Source organism: Erythrolamprus reginae, chromosome Z (assembly GCF_031021105.1).
Source record: "Erythrolamprus reginae isolate rEryReg1 chromosome Z, rEryReg1.hap1, whole genome shotgun sequence".
NCBI classification, from domain to species: domain Eukaryota; kingdom Metazoa; phylum Chordata; class Lepidosauria; order Squamata; family Dipsadidae; genus Erythrolamprus; species Erythrolamprus reginae.
This window is the reverse complement of record NC_091963.1, coordinates 99,529,049-99,547,465: the sequence shown is the minus strand read 5'-3', so window position 1 is coordinate 99,547,465 and position 18,417 is coordinate 99,529,049. Positions and strand designations below refer to the sequence as shown.

Below are 18,417 nucleotides of genomic sequence, written 5' to 3'. Positions count from 1 at the left end.
ATAACTTCCTTAGTTTGGAAGGAATCCAAATAAAAACACACCACTCAGAATCTTTCCAAAGCATATACAGTAAAGGCACACATTTAAACAACAGCCTTAACATAAACAAAAGCGTGTGTAGATACACACACCAAAGCAAGCGCGCACGCGCACACACACACACACACACAGTCACACACCTCTATATAGAAACTTTGTTGCTGCGAAGACTTACGTCTCCCCCAAAATTATTAGACTTTTGAGATTTTTCTGTGGGACACACCTTTCCTCCTGATTTGAAAGTCATTTGGACTTTCTTTTTTACCCATCCAATGAGTTACTTCTCTCCAAATAGCAGCCTGGCTCCTGACAAGAGGATGCAGTAAAGACCAATTCATCACAGGCTTCACAGATGTTCCAAGATATGTCACTATAGTCACTGGAATTCATTAGCTATGGTACAAAAAAGTTCCTATCACTGCTCCTTACTTTATTCCAAATTTTATCAAATTTTCTCTAGTAGAAAATAATTCCTATTTTTTTTTCTTTTCCATGGTACCCAAGAAAATAAAACTGAGCTTAAATAGACATGCTTGAAGTCTTCTTATGCCTTTGCCACAATGAGCTCTGAACCTTTGTTGCAAGCTTTCTTTCCAACTAGATCAAAATGTAGATAACCCAAACAACCTCAACAAGTACCACTCAGAGAGCAAGCTATAAAAATGTTATTGCAGTATACTATCATTATGGAACATTTGTCAGAAGAGCTACAAAAAGCAGCATTGACATGTACAGAGTTCAGTGCAATTTTTCTTTTCTGGAAAAAAATATAAGTTAATAAGGAACCATCAAATATTACAGAGGACAGAATACAAGTCATATTCTGGATGTTCCCAGGATTCCAGTACAACATATTGCTTCAAAGACTGATAAAGGAATTCTTTTCTGTTTCTATTTCCCCTTGGGGCAGTGGCACAGGGAAGATAGCAGGGCCAAGCTTGCTTGAAAAGAAAGCTTGCTGTTTGTAGTTATTAGCAGGCTGTTGAAAATGGTTCTTGGTTGGATAGAGAGGAACAGAGGAATGGGTTGAATGTCGACTATCTCTTGACTCTTTTGCTTAAAAGTTTTAAGTTTTAAAGTGAACTCAAATAAATTAGCAAATAAAGAAGGCAATAATTTAGATATTATTCACTCAGAATTTCAGGGTGGAGAGGAAATGATTTAAAAACACAAGCATCAGCAATTAAAAGGGGCATATCTGCTGAAGAACTTCACATTCAGATAGATGTGAGTAAGTAACCTCTCTGGGTGCAGAGGACCCTGAAAATACTGACAAGCAGAACTCCAGCAACATTTCCCCCCTTTCCATGGATATGTTACATTCACCTCCCCTTTCCACACCGAGTTCTCCCATTTCATTATTCTCAGGTGGTGTCAGTCATGGCCTTCAGACAGTCTGTACAAAACACCAATGCACACGGAGATATATGCCCCCTATGTTCTCCCCAAGAGAGGCCCCATCATTTTCACTTCTTCATGTGCCGTGACTAGGAGGATGCTGCAAATCCTGCCCTGAGAAAATGGGGTGCAGAAGGGGATGGAGATGTAATGCCGTGGCAGCAGCGGTTGCTGGTCGAGGAGCTAAGAGAGTTGGGTAGAGGGCAGCATGGGGGACAGGATGAAAAGTGAAAGGACCCGGGTGGATGGCAGAAGCAGGGATGATATGGATGGGGTGGCTGGCCAGGAATGTAGCAGGGTGCCCTGGGATGATTGAGTGAGTTAAGTGGGATAATGAGATAGGTGTCAAATGGGGCTGGGGAATGTGATGTACTTGAGCGAGAGGCTGGGGATGTGGGTGAGGGTGGATTCCTATGGCTGCAGCTGCTGCTGCTGCATGATGCTGCAGGATGGCATGCTGCACAGTTGTAATGGAAGTGGCTGCAGCTGCCGCAGGTTGTTGGATATGAATGGGCTGCAAGGCAGGGGCTGTGGCAGGAGCTATAGCAGCTGAGGCTGGAAAGGTCTTGACCTGCTTGGCAAGAAACTGTTGCTGAATATGCTGTTGAGCTGCTTGCTGAAGCTTGCTATATTTCTCCATCTCTTCTGGTGTGAAAGTGATGGGCTGGCTCTCCAGAGGTGCCAAAGAAGAGTCTTCAGTGCCTTCAGGCTCCCCACTGATGCTGGGTTCCCCACTTTGTGCTACGTAGCTAGGAAAATGCTCGACATCTGGAACTAAAGGCACCATCCTTCCTTCTATAGAGACAGATTGGTTTCCACTGTCAAGAGGCTCTAAAGCTTCATTTTCACTGGGATCAGGGAGGAAGTTGTGTGGCACAACCAGGTCACCAGATCCATATTGCTCTGGGAGTACTGGGGCCTCAAGAGGAACAGGAACTAGATTTGTGGCTACTTCTGGATTCTGATCAGCTGAAACATTGTCCTGTATTTCAGTCACCAAGGTTTCCTCCACTTGAGGCTGACTTGCTGAAACAACGTCTCCACTCTCATGAGTTGTTTCATCCAGCTCTGGTAGTTCCAATTCTTCCCCTCTTTCTAAACCAGATTCCTCACACTGCTTGGTGCTTGGTTTCCTAACTGCAGGAAGTTTTCCAATTAATGGAAGAACAGGCTTATTGCCTAATGAAGGAGGAAGCTTTGGACCAAAGTAGCCCTGTGGTGGATCTTTCAGTTTAATTCCTACTTTGTGAGATCCTGTAATAGAATCATCATTGCTGCTAGATTTCTTCTCTACTTTTCTGCACTGGATTTTTTCTAGAAGGAGTTTAGCTGTGGCAGAATTTTTCTCCTCAGAGTTACAGCTGTTCCCAAAATTAGAGCTGCTGATACTTTGAGAGAGATTGGAGGCTCCTGCAGCTTCTTCTCCTCTGGCTTCATCCTTTCTTGCAAACCCTTCACCTTGTTTGACTTTGAAATAATGAGGAGACTGTGAACGATAGATCTTCGACCGAATGAAATCACGTCGGCCAGATCTTCTTTCCCCAGGGCTTTCATGACCACGGGATCCCTTCCGAGAGAGAGACCTTTGTGAAAGGCTCCTTGTGCTCCGACTACGCTCTCGGCTGTAACTTCTACTCCGTTTCCAACTATGTCCTGTTCGGCTCCTGCTCCGCCGCTTACTTCGACTGTGGCTACAGCTACTGCTGCGTGTCCTTCCTCGACTTCTAGTCCTTGACCTCCCTCTGGTGTGAGTTCGACTTCTGCTCCTGCTCCGGGACCTGCTTCTGCTTAGGCTGTAGTCATCTTCTGAAGAGGAATACTTGCGCCTCTTCGACCTGCGCTTAGAACTGGTATATTCTGAATCATCCTCCGAGTCATGGGAGTGCTTAGTACGACTTTGTGATCGGTCAGTGTAATCGCTATAGCTGTCTTCTGAGTAGCTATGGTGCCGACTGTACCGACTATTTTCAGAGGAAGCATATGAAGTTGATGAATAGGATCTCTGAGATGATCTTCTTGAGGAGTGTCTATGTCCTGACCGGGAACAGCTTCGTGAACAGTCACTGCCAGAGTCATAATCATCACTATACTGTGATGCTGATTTTTGCCTAAAGTTCTTGTGGCAGGAGGAATCTCCATCACTCTCATAGCCACCTGCACTGCTCTGTGGGCCTCGATGACCGGGGTAAACTGAAATGGAAGTTGAAGGTCGCTTTTTGCTTGCAGTCAAAGACTGCTGCAAGTCCCCCTTCAGTTTTTTGTTGCCATAGTCTTGGGAAGAAGTACCACCATCTTCTTTCTTACTACTTTCTTCAATAGAAAGAGACTTCCTCTGAGAGTCTTGTACACACCACTTTCTTTTTTTAGAATAGCCAGTATCCTCAGGCTTTTGCATCCGTTCAGCCTCAGTGGGAAAAGATGATTTGCTCTTTTTTTGCTTGTGCTTCTTCTGCTTCTTGGATTTATCTTCTGCTAAGTCTCCTTCTCTGCTTTTCTCCTCTGCCTCACATTTGCGCCTGTGTTTACGTTTGGTGGATTTTTTGTGCTTCTTCTTCTTTTTGTGTTTGTGAGACTTCCCCATTTTATCTTTGCGACCAGCAAGATTGCCCCTGCTGCTGTCTTCCAGATTTTCACATTTGCCAGTTCTTATAGGGCTAACTTCCTGCTTGCTACACATTACCAAGGTTTTGCTTTCTGGTGCTGCAGTCGAACTGCCAGCTACAATATCCTTCTCTTTGCTTTTGCTTGCATCACTCTCTTCGGCAGCCTGCACTTTTTCCTTTGAAAGGTTTATTGTACTTTTCTGTTTTTCTGTTCCTTTCATTTTAGTGTCTTTGTTTCGAGACCGCTTAAAGTCAAAGTATAAGGGATTACAGCTATACGACACAGAGGGTTCTGCTCTGGTGAAGATTAGCAGTTCTGAAGGCCACTGGAGGGTGGTGCTCTCATCCTTACTTAGAACAGGGAAGAATGGCCCTGTTAAATGTTTAGGCCCTTCTGTGGCTTCTTTATTAGTTCCTGGAGCCTGGGGAATCTCTTTAATGACATCTGAATCTAGCGAATTATTTCCTTTAAGTTGTTTTTCTTCTTGCTTGCCTGTTTCCCCCAAAATGTCCTTATCTTCCACTTTGCTGATTTGCTTGACAGGACTCTGCTCCTTCTGAGGGATCACACATTCTGTTGTTGACTCCTTCTCATCACTTTTTGCCAGTTTGAGTTTGGGGGAATTGTTTTGTTTCCTTTCACGAGCTATTTTTTTGCTTGCAGCTTCTGCTTCTACTTGGTCCGTTGCCTTCATAAACAGCAAAAACTGAAAGTTGGGCTTCACTTTACAATGTGCAGGGGGAATATAGTGATAATATTCTGGTTCTACTGCCACTGGTCCCTCATCCCGTTTCATTTTTTTAAGCTTTGATAATGTAGTATCTTTTTCCTGTGATTGCTCATCTTCTTCTCCCTTGCTGTCAGAGCTGTTTGTTCCCTCAAGTTCTCCAATTTTTCCCAAAGTTCCAGAATCCGAATGGGCTCTTTCCTCACTTTTAACTTCATCATCAGGAGAACTGGATTCATCCACATGGTCTTTGAATACTGAAGCAATTGATTCTAGCTTTACAGGAGCTTTTTTGGCAAATGAGAAAGACACACCTGTCTTGTTCATTCCCAGACCAACCGCTTGTGATATCTGGGCAGGAACTTGAGGAAGCACAGGACTGCTACTGATTTGTCCACTGCTGCAAGTTATACTCTTATCCACGGTCATGTTACTAGCTTGCCCTGAGGTTGGTGAGGAGGAAGAGCAACTAACAGGTAACGTTGAATCCACATCATCCTCTCCTCCTTCTTCATCTACTGCCACAGTAGTGGTTCTAAACATCGGCCCACTTCCTGGAGCACTGGAAGACAGGGAATGAGAAAAAGCAGAGCAAAAAAAAAAAAGAGAAAAGAATATATGATTACTATTCAGTTACCACTGTTTTGAAATTTTTGTTTCCTTACAGAATTTAACAAGCGTTATGGAAACATTATTTTGTTCTAAAGCATATACTTGTAGGAAAGTGAATTAACTCAGCATAAAATTTAAAATTAAATGTATACAATTCCAGCCTTCAAAATCAAAATGACTCGGAACAAAATACACACAATTTGGATGCATATAAAGGACTTTGTATGAATAGATGGCCCACTTGTTTTTGGCTTAGGTCTTTTTCCATATAAAATACCAGAACTGTTGGCATTAATAATTTCATTAATAATCATTTCAGTTTATTTTTGTACTTATATCAATCCTGGCATTTTGAAAGAAATAACTCTAGATAACTTGGAGAGAGAAGGTGGGCATTTCTGTGTTAAGGATTCGGTCTAAAAATATTTAAGCAGCCTGAGCTGCACTTCATTTAGTTACAAATCAGTCTAATTTGTATGTTGAAATGAAATTGCCTTTTTTAAAAAAACAAAACTTCAAATTCTGTAAGCTCAAATACCACATTGCAAGAAATATTGAGGACTAAGTAAAAAGTGGCCCCTGCATCTGTAGGAATAATGTAGGAAGAAGATTGAGGACTAAAACCTGAAAGGGACCATGGCAGCCAGCTTAAGTATTTTTAAGGAACAAAATGGCCAAAAACTAAACACCCCACACTCACCACCCCCGACTCTAGTTTTAAATATTCTGCATCCTTATAGTAGCTCATAATTCACCATTCAAGTTGCTTCCTCTGTTCAGCCAGTTCATGCAGACGTCGAAGGGCTTTCTCCTGTTTTCTCTCATCTTTCCGGGATCTTGAGGAAACATTGCGAGCAAATTCTCTTTGCTTGAGATCTTTTAATCTCTATGCAAAATAGGAGAAGAAAATGATGATATAATTTGTGTATAGAAAAGCAAAAATTCTTTAAAATACATCAGACAAAACTATAAGTGGAAATGACCACAGGAGAAAAACAGATTATAAAGCAAAATTCATACCTTATGAAAAAATCAATTGACTAATTACCCTAATTTCTAAATACTTTAATGATTTCGTTTTAACAACCTACTTTTCATTATCACATTCTGATATGTGTAAATGTATTACATATCAGTGCAATAAGTAAACAGCAAAAGCACACATAAAAAAGGCATTTATAAATGTAAAGTTCAGCATGCGTACATACTTGTTTCTATGCAGCCTGCTGCAGTATGTAGATCCATGATGGCAGACTTATGGCACTCGTGCCACAAGTGGCACACGGAGCCATATGCACTATATCAGCTGCAGCACACACATGTGCGTTGGCCAGCTGATTTTTGGACTTGGGGAAGGCCATTTCACCCTCTGGAGGGATCAGGGAAGTTTCCCTGAAGCTCTGGAGTGCAAAAAACCGACCCATGAGGAAAACAAGAAGTTGGAAAAAAAGACTTCCAGTTTGCCCATTGTACTGTTTTTTGCACTTCAGAGGGTTCAGGGAAGCTTCCCAAAGCCCCAGAGTACCAAAAACAAAACCTGGAAATTTGGAAAACAGTCTTCTGGTTTGCACATTGTGCTGTTTTGCGCATGTGTGTGGGGAGATGGAATTGGTGTGGGAACGTGCACTCATCCGAACACACACACATACCCTCCCCACCCCCCACCCCCCTTTTGGGCACGTGAACCAAAAAAGGTTCGCCATCACTATTCTAGATGGTTTGTCCATAATTCACAACATTCCCAGCAAATTTGGTCATGTTGGCCAGGAAGGATGGAAATGGGAGTTCAACTTGGATAATAATCAAATCTCAGAAATTAGACTCAATATGCAAGAACAAAAGCAAGAAAGAATAAGATTAATTTGGAAGAGAAATATTGCTTTATTATGGTAAGTTGTAATTTTATTTTCAAACTGTGCAAAGCTGGAAAAAAGAGGCTATTATTCTTGTAATATAATTAAAAACAAACATATTTCTTAGAAATGTTTTAGAAGTCACTTGAAAAGACAAAGCAGGGTGGATATGTACACAATTCTAAAATTTGCAATTGTTTTCTTAGGAATTATTATTCCTAAAATATTTGGGAAATTGTTGTGGTTAGCTCTGGCCCAGCTCCTGCCCCAAGCAACATGGAGGTGGATGTGGGGGGAGACATCCACCTGCCGTAGGCCTGTTTTGCTTCCAGTAGAATCTGTCTCCTCTGACCAAGGAAGCGTGAGTGACAGAGAAGAGGGGAGTTTGGCAGACAGCCCAGGAGGAGATCAATCATCTATATCATCCCTGGATTCTGAACAAGAATTAATGACACATCCACGCATGTGTAGAGTGATGCATAGGAGACAACAACTGAAGGATTATTACAAGAGAAAATGAGGCCACCTGTGGTTGGGTGGGGCTGCTGTAATTAGTGCTACAGATAAAAGTGCAGCCTGGTGTGTTAGCCTCATGGCAGTTTATCTGATTCATTGCTTCATCAAGATTGTGGTTTTTTGCTGTTCAGGATTGTGTGTGTGGACTCTCTGGACTTTAGAATTGGACTCAATTTCCCAGTTATTGGGTGAGCAATTGGATTGCATTTAACCTGTGCCTTGTGTGTACCAGAAAATCCTTTTGACATTTTAAAAAGGGAGCTGTTTCTGTTTTTCTGTTTATGAAAAAGTTTGGGTTTTCCTTTTATCGTGTGGTGTGTATCTTCCTGGACTAATTACCCTGAAATTACGGGCGGTTGAAGCACACCGGCAGAACAGGAAATATATACAAAACTACATTTGTTTTGTAATAGGAATTCTGAAGAAAGCTTGGCACTTTCGCCCTAAGAGCTACATGAAATATATAGGCATTTTTATTTGAAAGACAATATATAAATCAAATGAATGCATAAAATTTAATAATAGAAAGCTACTCAACTCTCTTATCTTAATTCTGTAATGTATAAATGTCCCAAGTAGATAGTTGTTATTTTAATATAGACATATATATATTGATATAGGAAACTCAAATTTCATATGAAGGATCAAGACAATAGCCAAACTGGCAAATCATGTACCAATAAATCCCTTGGTGAGGCCCAAATGCATAGCAGAAAACTATACTCCAGTTTTAATGAAGGGTCATGAGAATGTCTTTTATGTAGTACTTTAATAAATGGGGAATGAAGAGCACTGTGGTTTGTGCACATCTGGGAGGTATGTCATGGTTATATAGCAACATCAATAGCACTTAGGCTTATATGTATATATTGCTTCATAGTACTTTTATAACCTTCTGGTTTACAGAGCCAGCATATCACGCCCAACAATCTGGCTCCTCATTTTACCCACCTCAGAAAGATGGAAGACTGAATTAATCTTCAGCTGGTAAGACTTGAACTGTCAAACTGCTGGCAGCCAGTGATCAGCAGAAGTAGCCTGCAGTACTGCACTCTAACCACTGGGCCACCACAACTCTAACCATAAAGCATATGGTTGTACTTTATACAGGATGTCGTGAAATGGCTATAAAGGAGCTTGTTTTATGATTCACGTGATAAGCATAGATTAGTTACTGAAATCCTTTTCTGTCATTCAAGAGGTCAGCCTTACTGTTACTAAAGCTGTGAACATTCTTAATTCTAAACCCTCCATTTTGCACCAAAATAACACAATTCCAGTCAAAGAAAAGCCCACTTCATCAATTAGTACTCATTCTGTCCAAGGTTCTTCTAAAAGAAGAACATATATTGGTAAACATTGCCTCTTGACTTTCTGGACTACTATGGAATGCTGTTAGTACTACTTTAATCCTCGACTTAAGGTCTCCCTCCATATACTGAATTTTATTCCCACCAATTTTCATACTTAGATATAAGTAACCAAATTGGCTGAAGGTTCACATATAGCCACCGAGCTAAACTCAATTAAATTTGCCACCATGAATTTTATCTATTACCAGATAAATTCTTACCAGTAAATTTTATTAAGCTTTGATGACACAATAAAAATTAAATTATGCACTCTACACTTAGGTTTAGAACAACATCTGCCAGATGGATTTTTTAAAAGTAGCATTCCAGCTTTAGTCTGATCCTTTTTTTGCACTTTGGCTTCTCTTCAACATAAGCCTGACATTTCTATAGTTTGCACTGTGTGAGATTAATAAAGCCACCTATGAAATGCATAAAAGCCCAACTAATTTCTAAAAAACAAAGCTTGCTTTCTAATTATATTTTGTGTGGGGGGGTGGGGTGGGGTGTAGTTCTGCTAACTGCCAAACTCCATTTGTTGACCAAAATTCAGAATATAAATAGAACAAATCAAGCTCCTTTTTTTTTAAGGAAAGAGACTGAGGTAAGGTAAACAGAGGTCAGGAAGCTGACCTCCAGAAGAATTGACTAGTGTACATTTAAAAGGAAAACAAAGCAAAAATAATAGTTGAAGAAAAACTAATGAATCCATAACAGATATGAATCTGTGAGAATTTCTTTTATACTTTCCTAGAATTTTAGCCAGAGGCAGCATTTATTCTTCCACTAGAACAAAGCAATATTTCTATGCTGCTATAGTTGCCAATCTTTCAATTTTTTTCAGCTATAAAATTTACAAATCCCGGTAACAAAAAGGAGAAAAAATATTCCATTGACTGCACCTACCTGAAGAATATCTTCAATGGGGTAACAAAATTTTGACATTTTAAAACAGGAATAGGCAGTTTCTGGAGAGTGTTGAAACGTCTGGAATTCTGATAGCACATTGCTTTCTCACAAAATAGCAATCATGAGAACTTGTGCATAACCCAAAATAATTATAACAGCCAACCACAAAATATATATTTATGTTTCAGAAAGAAAATTGGAACTTTCAGGAAGAGAATTAAAAGGAAACTAGTGGGAAAGTTTAACAAAGGAATCCCTATCAAACAGTCGCTCTAAGTAAAAAGTACACAATTGCTTACCTGAAAGTCAAAAAAAGAACAACAATAAATACTTTTCCAATAGCAATATCTTAACAACATGATTCTGTGATCCTGACCTGCTGCAATACATTGTATTCTTGTCTGAAAACAATCTTGCTTGCTTGCAAGAATTGCAAACTTGAAAAATATTTACAAAAATCTCTGACTGACCCAAAAAAATCCATTTCAACTACTAAGAAAGATTTATACATCAAACAAACAAGGTTCTACAGCAGGAGTGATATAGGAAATAACTTACTGTAAAGAAAAGAATCAGAGAGCCAGTTTGAGGTAGTCATTAAGGTACTAGAACAGTGATGGCAAACCTGTGGCATGCAGAGCAATATCTGAGGGCACACGAGGCATTGTCCTATGTCAGCTCCAATGTGCATGTGCTCACTGGCCAGCTGATTTTCGGCCTTTTTTCCAGCCGTTTTTGCTCTTCCTGGGCTTCAGGAAAGCCTCCTGAAACCTGGTGACGACGAAAAACAGGCCAACGGGAAATTTGGAAATGAACTTCCAGTTGGGCCACTTTTTGCTGTCCCCAGGGTTCAGAAAAACAGCTGAAACCTGGGGATAGTGAAAAACAGTCCAACTGACCTACCGGAAGTCTAGAGGGTTTGAGGCCTGTCCACACGCGTGGGGGGGGCAGGGGGTACCACAGCACTGAGTTTGTGTGCATGCGTGGGGTAAGGGCATTACATTATGAGAGTGGGCCCGCGCAAAATATCGCACCAAAATAGATTCACTATCACTGGCCTAGAGACAAAGAGACTGTGAACTCCAGTCCATTCATAAGTAGGAAACCCAGCTGGGTGACTTTGAGCCAATCCTTCACTCTCTCTCTCTCTCTCTCTCTCTGCCAAACGCATTTCAGAATTGTTTTTTGTGGAGAAAATAGGAGGAGGAAAGACTATTACTGTATCTTTTGGAATAAAACTCAATTTACACGGGGGCCGTTGGAGGTAGAGTCTGGGTGAGGCTGGGCTGCATCAGGTTTTCCACAAGAAAAGCTCTTACAAAACCATTCCAATGTTATCAAGTGTCTTTATTTTTTTCATCTTATTCTGTGTTAAAAAATAATTCATAAGAAAAATTCATAAGAAAAAAATAAATAAATGAGTAATAAATAAAATGATAATAATAATAATAATAATAATAATAATAATAATAATAATAATAATAATAATAATAATAATAATACAGCAAGATGTGGAAGACTGAAGAAACCACATATAGTTGCTGATTAGAGAAATGTAATTATTATTATTCAGATTCTGTAATAATAATGTCTGTATTAACGGTTCTTTAACATTTAACGGACATAGATTACGAGCTGGGCAGTGTCAGTGATGTCTGTGGTCTCATCAAGAGCAAATGAGCATACACTGAAACATTTTGCTTTCTGACACAGTTGACCATAAATGTCACTTGACAGGTCAGAAATGTGCTCTGCTACGGTATTGGCAGAAAGGCTGATGTTGCTAAATTGACCTTTCTTTTCTGGACAGACAATACTTGTTGCCTGTAATATGCACTTTTTTTTACAAATTCACCTTCTTTGAATGGCTTTCCTGCTTTAGCAATCATCTCATCTCAAGTAAGTAAGTAAGTAAAAAAGAAAGTAAAAAAGACAGAAAGTAAAAAAGAAAGAAAGAAAGAAAGAAAGAATCTGCTATTTACCTGTTTGTGAGCATGATCGTAGGAATTTATGTGGTTGTCAAACTCCTGGTGTTTCTGATACTGTTTATCACATAGCTCACAGTAAAAATTGGCTCGAAGATCTTCAAGTGCCTTGGCAATTGCCTTTTCTTTGTCCACATAATCCTGCAATAGTAAAAAAAAAAAAAGCTTTAAACTCTAGGAAACTAACATCAAACAAAAATGTCCATGGAAGGCTTTCATTACATCATTTAGCCTCCTGGTACAGGGCCTCAGCTCTGCGGTGATTTTTGTACCTCTTGAATAATTTTTACCATGCTTTCAAAGTTCAATGGTGCAATTACAGAAAATTGATGAAGCAATTTCTCATTGTTTCAAGAAAGAATGTATAAAAAAAGGTGTTTTGTGGTCTCACTTTATTTCATTAATCTCATACACTAAAGATTACAACTTTCACAAAATATTAAGTGTAATTCCCAATTACCAGTCTATTTAACTTATTGCTCAGATAACAAACATTAAACACTTAAAATTATTTGATACCAGTTCAGAATAGTTTATTTATTTATTTATTTATTATATTTTATTTATTAATAGGTCATCAACAAAGTAAGCATTTGGGGAGAGGAAAATACAGTAGATTTTTATTAGCAGTGAGACTTATTCATATGGGGATGGAGAAGAAAGTAACTAGATGGGGCATTGGATTTACCTGATATGGGTTTTCTCATCAGGAAGAGCCATCATTCAGGTTGGGATGTCCTTATCAATTCAGAGTGAGGACTGAGTCTGCTAGATTTATTTGCTGGATCCATTTCCTGGATTCCAGATTTGACAAGGTTGAAGAGCAGACTCGATGTGGTTATCTCTAGCATGCTGGCTCTTAGATAGGTTCTCCCTTCCTGATTTCCCCACCGTATCATAGCAGAGACCAGCAAATAAATGCTCAGTCTACTGCTCTGTCAAAACTATTTGTGAGTCTTCAACAAGGTCTGTCCGCGGTTAACAACTTCAATACAAAAACAAAAACAAAAAACAAAAAAAGAGGGGGGAAAATAAACTCTAAAATGTGAGAAAACAATACTGAGGAGTCTAACTGAGGATAGGCTATCAGAGCAGGGTTGATGATGGCTCCTGAATGATGGGAGGAGCCATCATTCAGGTTGGGACTTACCAAAGCTATGTAGTTCCTATGGGTGAGCCCTATCTGACCCTATGTTATTGTGACTCCTCAATGACACTTTGCAGTACTTCTGCCCGAAAGCCGCATCAGCCAATGCGTACTTGTCTATCTTGTAATGTTGTATGAATTGTGAGGGAGATTTCCAGGTTTCTGCTTGACAGACCTCCACCAGTGGGGCCTGGGTGGCCCAGGCAGCGGATATAGCTGCACTGAGAGTGGAGTGCACAGTGATCCCTTGTGGATGTGGCAGGGCAGATGTTTCATATGCTTTAGCAATCGTGCCACTGATCCAACAACCTATAGTTATACCTGAAGCCTTTTGTCCTAGAATGCGTAGGACAGCTTCGGTCCTACAAAACTCTTGAGTCCTCATTGAGCCTTCCATTTATATGCATAGAGCTTGCTGTACATGCAGTTTATGCCAAACGCGTTTTAAAGGATGTGCTAATCTATGCAAAAGTTAGACAGAATTAGCTCTTGCAGCCTGTGAAATGTGGAGTTCACCTTAGGAATGAACAAAGGGTACAGTCAGAGAACCACCCAGTCTGCATAGAATATGCACAAGTCCACACAGATAGAGAGAATGGATAGTTTTGAAATCCTAAAAGTTGAGGTGATAGCTTGTAGGATAGGTATCTAAAAGATGTAGAACAAAGAGGTTCGAAGGGCGCCCTGGTAAGTGCCTGGAGGATCCTGGGAGGATCCCAGGTGGGATAGCGGTGGATTACTGGAGGGTGTAGATTGGATGCTCCTCGCAGAAACTGGCAGACTGTAGAAAACTGGGGTAGGGATTCCACCTGATCGCAGGAGAGGACCAAGCGGGCTGCTACCTGCCGCGCAAAGAGTGTTGGGCAAAAGGCCCATAGCCAGTCCCATTGAAGAAACCTTAGGAAAGGGAATGAAAGTAGGAGAAAGCCCCACTGAGGCACATCTGGCACAGAAGGCTTTTCAAGTGGCCATGTAAATCCTTTCTGGGGAAGGTCTTCTAGATGCTTGGATAGTAAGGATGATGGCTGGGTCGTAGTCTTGTTCCCTTAACTAGCACCGCTCAACTGCCATGCGGTCAGTTGCTTCAGAGACCCCCTGGCTGAGAGAAGCCTCATGGACCAGGAGTTTCCAAGGAGGTGACACTGACAGGCTCTTCATATCTGCGAATTATGCCCTGTGTGGCCAGTGCAGAGCCAGAGGAATTGCTTCTGTTCTTTGTTCCAGAAATTTCTGGATTACTTGCAGAAAATATCGAGAAGGGAAGACACAGAGGAGTCCCTGGGGCTACTGGAGCTGAAGCGTGTTCACTCCTTCTGCTCCCCAAGATGGAAACCTTGAGAAGAACCTTGGAAGCTGTGCATTTTCTGGTGTTGCGAACGGAACTACTAGGAGTTCCAAAGTGATTTGTGATATCCTGAAAGAGTACCAGATGTAGATGCCAATCTGCTGGATCCAGTTCTGTTCGACTTAACCAATCCGCTTGGGTATTGGAATCCCCTGAGATGTGGTCTGCTGCTAGGGAGAGAAGATGGGTCTTTGTCCATTGCCCTAGTCTCAGAGCTTCCTCCAGAAGAGCCTTTGACCTCATCTCCTCCTGCTGGTTGACATGAGCCTTGGTGGTCATGTTGTCTGTGAGAACCAGAACATGTTGGCCTCTCAGACTATCCTGAAAGTGAGCGAGCGCCAGGGACACTGCTCTCAATTCCAGCCAATTGATTGATTCCCTCGCCTCCACTGGGGACCACAGATCTTGTGCCATTTACTATTGGGAGTAGTTTCCCCATCCTGCCAGGCTTGCATCTGTGGTGACTGTAATCATTTAATGGAAGATGTATCCCTTGGAGATCTCCTGGGATCGCCATCACGTGAGAGTGTGGAGCTTGATGTTGGTGGGCATTGGCCCAATTTCTGAAATGATAAAAGGAACCATTGGAGCCTCCTGGCATGGAGTGTCACGGGATGACAGAGATACAGAATATCATTTTCCCCAAGAGAATGGAATGGTTGATAGGCACCTTATGCTCCTGTAGGACTTGGGTGACCAGAGAAATAATACTGTCCTGTCTATCTTGAGAAAGAGCAACTCTGCCCTCTATGGTATCTATGTTGGCTCCCAGGTGAATAATAAAAGTAGTCGGGTCTTAGTGACACTTCTCCATGTTGATGGAAAAACCGTGCTGGGTCAATGTATCAATGGTTATCTGGATATGTTTCCTCGCCAGGGATAGGAAGGAAGCTTAAACCAAGATATCATCACCCTCACTAGAATAGCCCCAAGGCTCGTAGCCACTGCTGCCAGAATCTTAATAAAAACTCTGGGAACTGAGGTAAGGCTAAAAGGTAAAGCCCTATACTGGAAATGTCTATCAGCATAACAGAACCTAAAATATCTCCTGTGCTGGTGATTAATGGGAAAATGAAAATAGGCTTCGATGAGATCTAGAGAAGCTAGAAAATCACTTGGGCACATTTCCTTTAAGATGGACTGAAGGGAGTGCATCTTAAATCTTCTATATCTAATGTATTTGTTCAGTCGCTTAAGATCTAGAATTGCCCTCCATTTCCCCCAAGGCTTCGGGTATTATAAATAGAATAGAATCCTTGGCCCTGTTGATCTCTAGGGACTGGTAGAATGGCCCTAATGTCCTGCAAATGTTGAGCTGCTTCATCCTTTAGGGCCCCCTTGAATGGCACCTTAGAGGTTGGAAATCGGATGAAAAACCTCAGGGAGGTCAATTCCAGAGACAGTCCCTGTTATATGGTGTCTGGAACCCACTGGTCATTGGAGGTTTGCTCCCAAACTGCTGCAAGGCACAACAGCCTACCTCCAATAGGGGCAGCTAGGGGGGAACTACTTTGACTGATTGAAAGGTCTTACCTCCCGAAGGGGGCGCTTGGACTGCTTCCCCCTCCCTGCTCTATCCAAAGGCTGACGTTGTCAGGCTCCGGATTGACCTGAAGAATGGGAGAAACTGAATCCCTGGTCAAAGGTCTAAAAGGACTGGGGTGGGAATAGAGCTTGGCGGAAGGTGGCTCTTCTCGAGATTGAAGGAAGGATCTTACATTTGTCCCGTGTCTCCACCAGAATGGGATTCAAGGCTTCTCCGGACAGGTGTTGACCACGAAATGGAGTGTTGGCCAAATGCAACTTGTGCTTGGTATCCGCTGACTATTGTCGGAGGCAGTGTATTCTTACTACCACAACAGACACTGCTAGTGCTTTTGAAGCAAATCTGGAAGCATGCAGGGTTGCATCAGCCAAACCCTGTTCAGGTCCTGTTGGGCTCTAGTGTTGGAGGCTGGAATATGTTCTTGGATGAGGTGGAGCCAAATCAGAGAGGACCAGGTGAAGGAATACACCGGAGATACTGCCTTGATCACCCATGGTGCCAATTGGTGGATTATGATGAGCCCGTTCTGACTTCCTGTCTTCTGGGCGTAACAATTCCTCTGGATCCCCAGGCATATTAGTGGAGGAATACAGAGCTGCTATTGGACCATCTACTCCTGCATCTTCCAAGAGGGAGGATAGCTCCTCCTAGGCTATGTTGAAGTGTTTCTTATCTACTGATGAGGTCAAAGGTCCTGAAACTGGGGTCACTCATTGCCTCTGTACATTGTCAAAAAAAGGCTGGGGAACTGGGACTTTGTCAAGAAAAAGCCGGGATCGGTCTCTGGGGTGAATTCTGTGAACAAGCAATCCACCTGCTGGGAACTGGAACTTCCTGAGGGGGGGCAAGGGTTCCAATCCTGCAGCAGTGTGGGCGTTAAGGAAGAGTGGCTTAAAGAGCCCTTAGGGAAAGAGGGCAATGGAGACATGCTGGTCTTGGGGCACCCCCTCATCCTATGAAAGCTCGTAACTATCATATTCCCTTCTAGCAAGTAAGCTTCTTTCACCTCTGAAATGACTGAATATTCCTCCTCTTAGCGAGGTCTAGAGAAATAACTGGAAGAGGTACTGGGTCTTTCAATATCTGTAACTGAGGGCATGTCTCTAGCCCAGTGATGGCGAATCTATGGCACGGGTGCCACAGGTGGCATGCAGAGCCATATCTGCTGGCACGTGAGCTGTTGCCCTACCTCAGCTCCCATGTGCACGTGTGTGCCAGCCAGTGGATTTTTGGCTTGCACTGAGACTCTGGGAGGGTGTTTTTGGCTTCCAGAGAGCCTCGTGGAGGGGACGTTTTTACCCTCTCCCAGCTTCATGGAAGCCTTTGGATCCTGGGGAGTGCAAAACATGAGCCTACTGGGCATACCAGAAATTGGGAAACAAGCCATTTCTGCCTTCCAGAAGGCCTCCAAGGGATGGACGAAGCTGTTTTCGCCCTCCCCAGGCATTGAATTATGGGTATGGGCACTCGTGCATGCACGATAATGCACGCACATGCTCTTTCGGCACCCGAGAAAAAAAAGGTTCGCCATTACTGCTCTATCCTGTAATCCTGCAGATAAACCCCGCTGGACTGCTGCCTGGAGTAACTTCTGGAGGTTTGCTTCATCCAATGTAATGGATCCAGATGAGGTAGCAGGAGCTGCTTGTGCCTGCTGCTGAGGTCTAGAGCTGCCCTGCCTGTCTCCCTGCGCAGGCTTGTGGAAGGCTGGACGAGGGAAACCTGCTGGGCCCCACACGTTCCCTGTTGCCAAGGAGCCAGACAAGTTATCCAGTTCTAGTTCTGTGTCCTGAGTGGTAGATTGACCTCCCTCCTTATGGGGCCTTGACCTGGTGAATGCATCCAGTCAATGCCTTCCCTACTTCCCTGGGATCCTGGTGATAGGAAGGTTCTTACCTGGGCAGACTAGGGCAAGCCCAAATGGTCAATGCCCTTTCTATGACTCTCTAGCTGCTATTAAGGATGCAGCAGGAGCCAAAGCTCTGCTGCTAAGCTTGGCAGAAGGATTTTCTTAGTCCCAGTTTAAACATCCAACTAAATAAATAAATTTAAAAAACAGGTTGGAGCTACTTGAAAGAAGTAAAAATTGTAAAAAATTGAAAAGAAGGGAAAACGGTTTAAAGGGAAAAAATAATTCTACTAAAGGAGATCTACGCATGAAAAGGAGCCAAGATCAGGAACGGAGGCTGGTAACCAGATGTGTCCAGACTGAGGAAGAAGTTAAATCTGGAATCCAGGGGGTGGATCCAGCAAATAAATCGAGCAGACTCAGTCCTCATTCTGAATGGATGAGGATATTCCAACCTGAATGATGGCTCCTCCCAAGATGGAGAAAAGATGCTTCCTGAAAGATTCAAAGGAATGTCACTTGAAATTTGCTAGAG

At 42.2% G+C, this 18,417-nt stretch overlaps 1 protein-coding gene across 2 annotated transcripts in view; it reads right to left on the bottom strand.

The window, feature by feature from the left end:
• Positions 1–689: 689 nt before the first annotated feature.
• The window catches only part of GPATCH8 (G-patch domain containing 8), a 104,808-nt gene continuing 87,080 nt past the window's right edge, over positions 690–18,417 (bottom strand). For both annotated transcript variants that reach the window (XM_070727974.1, XM_070727975.1), the window contains 3 exons: positions 11,993–12,136; positions 6,136–6,266; positions 690–5,330 (listed from right to left, as the gene is read on the bottom strand). In XM_070727974.1, coding sequence (XP_070584075.1) covers positions 1,514–5,330; positions 6,136–6,266; positions 11,993–12,136 — 4,092 coding nt within the window. In that variant the 3' untranslated portion in view covers positions 690–1,513. The remainder of the gene's footprint in view (positions 5,331–6,135; positions 6,267–11,992; positions 12,137–18,417) is intronic.